At 36.7% G+C, this 5,934-nt stretch overlaps 1 protein-coding gene across 1 annotated transcript; it reads left to right on the forward strand.

Moving 5' to 3' along the window:
* Positions 1-501: 501 nt before the first annotated feature.
* On the forward strand, positions 502-4,978 carry LOC110032270. Its single transcript, XM_020735844.1, has 3 exons — positions 502-1,447; positions 4,105-4,674; positions 4,765-4,978. Exons 1-3 carry the CDS (start codon positions 653-655, stop codon positions 4,867-4,869), a joined length of 1,470 nt encoding a protein of 489 aa, XP_020591503.1. The 5' UTR covers positions 502-652; the 3' UTR covers positions 4,870-4,978.
* Positions 4,979-5,934: the final 956 nt, after the last annotated feature.

The following is a 5,934-nucleotide window of genomic DNA, read 5'->3' on the forward strand; positions in this document are numbered from 1 at the left end:
TATCTAATAGCTAAATTTCAATTCTTATATTTATACCACCAAAATCCTTTTTATCTCATCAAAATGTCACTTTTTTTAACTTTTGAAATATAAAATACAACTTTTTATGCATATTTATACCACCAAAATCCTTTTTATCTCATCAAAATATCACTTTTTTTTTACTTTTGAAAAATAAAATACAACTTTTTATGCATAAATAACATATAAATACATACATATATATATATATATATATATTTAAAAAAAAATTATATGTTAGACATTTAAATACATAAAAATTAAAGGGTAGGTATGTAAATTGTCCATTTCTTAGATAAAACTTACGTTAAAGCGTTTGTACAAAGGACAATTTCTAATGAAATGAAGAAAAAGTCATTGCAGAAAATTTCTCCGTTATGAGTCTTAAATAGAATAGTTAAAACAAGCACCTGTTGTAAATAATGCCATTTTTCAGCTACGAATCCATCCATCAAGCAACCTCTATTTATTTATCCTCGTATTCGTATTCAGCCAAAATACAAACATTAAAATTGGTTATAAAAGACGTTGCATCACTCGAAAAATCATATAACGCATTGTTCTCTTCCTCGCTTGGAAAAAAAAAGTCCCTTTTCGTCTTGCATCTCTCCCAAAATTAAACGCGGCAGGAATGATGCTTCCCGTCTGTAAACCCTGCTTCCTAACGTCTGAAATCACCCGCGTAATCCTCCGACGAACCATCAAGGCCTCCCTCTGCACGTTCCTCCTTTTCTCTCTCGCACTCGTCACCTACTCCCTTTTCTCATCCGCTCCATCCCCCTGGCGGTTCCGCTCATGTCACGCCCCCCCAATCACACCAATCAATCAACTCCAGCCGCCGACGAATCTCTCCCACATCGCCTTCGGTATCGGCGCCTCGGCACGAACGTGGCATCAGCGTCGAAAGTACAGCGACATGTGGTGGCGGCCGGACGAGATGAGGGGCTTTGTGTGGCTTGACAAGCCTCCAATCAAAACGGATTGGTCGTCCGCAAGCCCGCCCTGGAAAGTATCTGCTGCGGGGATGGATCGGCATGGGACGCGTGCGGCGGCTTCGCGGATTGCACGGATCGCCACGGAGATGTACGCGTTGGGGATGGAAGGGGTGCGATGGTTCGTGATGGGGGATGACGACACCGTTTTCTTTCCGGAGAATCTGGTTGCCGTTCTTGGGAAATATGATCATGAACAGATATACTACATCGGTGCGCCGTCGGAGAGCGTGGAGCAGGACGAGATGCATTCGTACGGCATGGCTTTCGGAGGAGGCGGGTTTGCTGTCAGTTACGCGGCGGCGGCGGCGCTTTCTGGTGTTATTGACGGGTGTCTTGAGAGGTACGCTGATCTATATGGAAGCGATCAGCGCGTGCAGGCTTGCTTTAGCGAGCTTGGGGTTCCGTTAACACGAGAACCGGGGTTTCATCAGGTAACAGTTTTTTTTGTAGTGTAAGGCGATTAATAATTTTATTTTTTATGTCAGTTGATTACCATATTTAACAAATATACGTAAAATTTAAATCAATTAAATTTAAAAATTAACTCATTTCTTTATTTGGATTTACAAACATGTTTGATGAAAATTTTATCTTGTGAAAATTTGATTTTTTATTAGACAAATGCTTATTATTTTTTATTATTTTTTATATCTCTGTTTGAGGCAGTTGCAGCTTATTGAATAATCTGCTGATAAGCTGATTAAAAATAATCTGTTGATAAGCTATGTGCGGTAGCTATTACAAATTTTTATTTCTTTGGAAAAATCAGACCGCAGCCAGAAAGCTACCACAGCACCTAGACAGGTGCGGTATGAAAACGTTATTTTCAGCTTTTTAAAAACACATAAGCTACCAACAAACAGTTTACTTAAACAGATCAGGTACATTTTCAAAACGCAACCACACCAAATAAGCTGCCCCAAACGTACAAATTTTTATTTCTTTGGAAAAATCAGACCGCACCCAGAAAGCTACCACAACACCTAGACATGTGCGGTATGAAAACGTTATTTTCAGCTTTTTGAAAACACATAAACTACCAACAAACAGTTTACCCAAACATGTCAGGTACATTTTTAAAACGCAACCACACCAAATAAGCTGCCCCAAACAGACCATAAATTATTGAAAAAAAATTGAATAAATCATTAAATAAAAGTTAAATAAGTATTTATTTTTATTAGCTTATAAATTCTATAAAGCAGCTTGAATTATATCTAACGAATTATGTTAATTTTAGTTAAAATCTACAAATTTTATTATGGCTAATGGTTAAGCAATGTGTTCCAATAATTGACATTAAAATAATTATTTAGTTAAGACTTGAATTTTTCAAAAAAAAATTAGTAAATTAATCTGAACACATTTTAAATTCATAGAACATATTCAAATTTAGTCAGCAGCCAAATCTGATACAACAATTTTATTCTCTTTGCATGCGTACCCAATTTTTTTTTTATTCTTATGGAGGTCTAAATTTTAATTTTTATATTTATAATCTTTTGCCTTTTTATAATAAAAGTATGTTGCACTTCAAAAAATTGGAGTTATGATTTTTTTTCTTTAAGTGATATGAAAAATTTGAATGTTCTAAATAAAAATTAAATATTTTTATAGTTAGTATATATAGATATGGTTTGTATGATATGCAGTCCATGCCGCATGAATTGTTAAGAGAAACATTTTCATCCGAAAGTTCTGTTTTTGAAGAAGTTATACATTTAGAATAACGTTTCCCTATTTTAGAGCATCTGAAGAGTGAAGAACCGTGATTTCTTTGAAAATTGTAAAATAATTGGGAGAAAATATTACATCTGCGGTCTCTACATAGAGTTACGTCCGGACTCTAATTAAAATTTGACACATATCCTTGTATAAGAAACGGAGAAGCCAAAAATTTGAACCGATCAAGGAGTACAACATGATTGTAATGGAGGTTTCTCTTCAGTACAACCATATTGTATTAAATAGAAAAACATTCAATTAAACAATTTGATGTAAAAGACATAATATACAACATGGTTATAATGAAGAAAAACTTTCAATACAACCCCGGTGTACTCTATGATTAAATCAGACTTTAAGCTTTTCTGATTTTAGACAATGACACGCTTCAAATTTTAATTAGAGTTTGGACGGAACATCCAAGACTCCAATCGTAATAATTTTTTAATAATTAGGGCCCACATCTTCCCTGGTAACCTAATGTTTTCAGATTATTTGACTCATTCCGACTTCAGTATTTGGGGCAAAAACTTTCAGAACAACCAAATACCATTTATTTACATCTCTAACCGTTAGCCTGTTTTTTTTACCTTTATACCACCCAAATCTTTTATATTACATAAAAAATACTCATTTTAACTATTGAAAATATAAATACACATTTTAATGAAAAGTTAAGATACTATGCATGTAAAAAAAGAAATCAATTGTTAGATGGGTAATTACGTTGGAGTTTGTTGTTATGTAAGTAAATTTCCCTTATTTTTCGGTCATATTGCAAGAGAAAAATAATTGTTTTGACCACGACTGGAATTTTGTAATTTGGACCGACAATTATTTTGGTTTCATGTTTATTTTTATTTAACTTTGTCCAAGAAATCTAAAATTAAAAACACTTTATTGAAAATAGAAATTTTATATAATTTAAAATTATCATATATAATAGAGTTTTGATTGAGTTTCAAAGTTTTTTTGCTGTTTCCATGAGCTTTTAAATGTCAAAATTCTGCAATTTTGATTTGTTTTATCTCGAAGATTTTTTTTTAAATTATAAATAAAATTAATCACAAGCTCACACATTAAATCAAAAGAGTATTGCAAACATATCGATGATGGTATACATCACATCATATCATTTGCCTAAGAAATGTGTCATATCGTCCATCATTTGATGGACGTAATATGTTTTCCTAATTGAAGGCCCATTCTCTTAATAAATCAAAACTGTGGGCTACAATTTTACTAAGGTGGTTGACCAGTAAACAGTAATCACAAATTAGCCTTAAAAATTAAATAAAAAATTTAAAATTTTCTAACGTGGCATAGGTAGGTATAACGCTAATGCCGCGCTGACAAATCGCAGGTTGACCTTCGCGGCGACATTTACGGAATGTTAGCGGCACACCCGGTGGCGCCGCTCGTATCCCTCCACCACTTGGACTACGTTCAGCCCATCTCCCCGCTTTTCCCTTCCCAACTCGACGCTCTCCGAGTCCTCTTCACAGCCGCTCGCACAGACCCTGCCCGCACGCTTCAGCAAAGCTTCTGCTATCTCACCGGCCTCTCTTCGCCAGCCAGCAATTGGTCCTTGTCCGTCTCATGGGGATACACGGTCCAGCTCTACCCATGGATTGTACCGAGCAGTCACCTCGAAGTGCCGTTCCGAACCTTCAAGACATGGAGAAGCTACATGAAAGGGCCCTTCAGTTTTAACACGAGGGAGCTGGAGCCGCCAGCCTTGCCCTGCAAGAGGCCCTTGCGGTTCTTCCTTGACCAGGTTGTGGACGAGAGTAACGGGACGGTAACGGAGTATAAGAGATTCGGCTGGGGGGACGAGAGCACGGAGTGCGATGAGCCGGGCTTCCGCGCCGCCTCTAGGGTTAGGAGCGTTCGGGTCTTCGCGACTAAGATGAATCCAAATGTTCGTGAGAAGGTTGGTTGGTGGTGTAATATTTCATATATATTCTCTTATATTCTAGATTTTTTTAGACGGCAGTTTTAAAGGATTGCTGTTGGGATGCAGGCACCGAGGCGGCAATGCTGCGATGTGCGGCGAAAGGCGGATGGGGAGAGCATTGAGATGCGCATTAGGGAATGCGGCAACCGAGAAGCAACCTCCCCACCCTGATTTCTTCTTTTATTCAGTTTTAACTATTGCTTAACTCATTTCTGATGATCGAAGAGAGGTAGGAGAGACCGAGATGTACAGCTTCAATTAATTAATTATATATATTTTTCTTACGGTTTCATCAATTAGAAACGGTTCTTTTTCATTATGTTTTTTGTTTGTTAAACCGACTTTAGAATTCATCCCAAGAAGGAAAATGAAGCAAGTCATCACCCCGTTCATCTCTTTGGTTTGATGCCGACCTTTCACCTAATTGGCCGAATAGTCATGAGATGGACGGCTTCTATTGTTTGACCAGTGTTGGGAGGATGTTTGGACGACATGCACGCACTTTGGTTCGCGTAGCAGAGCACGTATTTCTACAGGAAATCATTCTTTTTGTATTTTGATGACGCCTATCATTACCATTTACCAAGTCTCTCGTGAGATATTTCGGCTCATCTGGTAAAAAAATTGCCATAAGCTGCTTATGAGAGTATAACACAAATAATAAAAAAATTGAACATTTTCTCTCTCTCTCTCTCTCTCTCTCACTCATGCGAGAAAATTCACCTACTGAGCCTTGAGCTCTCTCTCTCTCTCTCTCTCTCTCTCTCCCCCACTCATGCGAGAAAATTCACCTACTAAGCCTTGGCTTCGTCGACATCTGATCCGAGAGAATGCTCCTTGTCGATTTTCCTGATTGTCAATCATCGCCTGTCTCCTCCTAATACTGAAAGGAGTTAGGAGTTTCTAAGGACATGTTAGTTTCTACAGTTGATACATCAAGGATTTTAAAAAAATTATTAAGCATTTATGCCAACATTTAGAAAAACATGTCTTATGATTTTAATCGAGATTGTCAAATTTCTTTGAGTTATTAAGAGAAAAATTAATCACCGCTCCTATTATTGTTTTCACCCGATTGGGGGAAACTATTTGAGTTTATGTGTGATGCAAATGCTTATGCTATTGAGGTTGTTTTGGGGGCAAAATTATGATAAAAATCTTCAAAATAATATGGTATGTTAGTAAAACTTTTAATGAAACTCAAATTAATTATATTACTACGGAAAAAGAGTTATT

The sequence above is a fragment of the Phalaenopsis equestris genome, unplaced genomic scaffold, assembly GCF_001263595.1.
Source record: "Phalaenopsis equestris unplaced genomic scaffold, ASM126359v1 Scaffold000903, whole genome shotgun sequence".
Taxonomy (NCBI): Eukaryota; Viridiplantae; Streptophyta; class Magnoliopsida; order Asparagales; family Orchidaceae; genus Phalaenopsis; species Phalaenopsis equestris.

Coding starts and splice junctions, on each gene's coding strand:
- LOC110032270 (XM_020735844.1), top strand. CDS start 653: ATGATGCTTCCCGTCTGTAAACCCTGCTTCCTAACGTCTGAAATCACC. Junction 1,448..4,104: donor GAGAACCGGGGTTTCATCAG/GTAACAGTTTTT, acceptor GACAAATCGCAG/GTTGACCTTCGCGGCGACAT. Junction 4,675..4,764: donor ATCCAAATGTTCGTGAGAAG/GTTGGTTGGTGG, acceptor GTTGGGATGCAG/GCACCGAGGCGGCAATGCTG.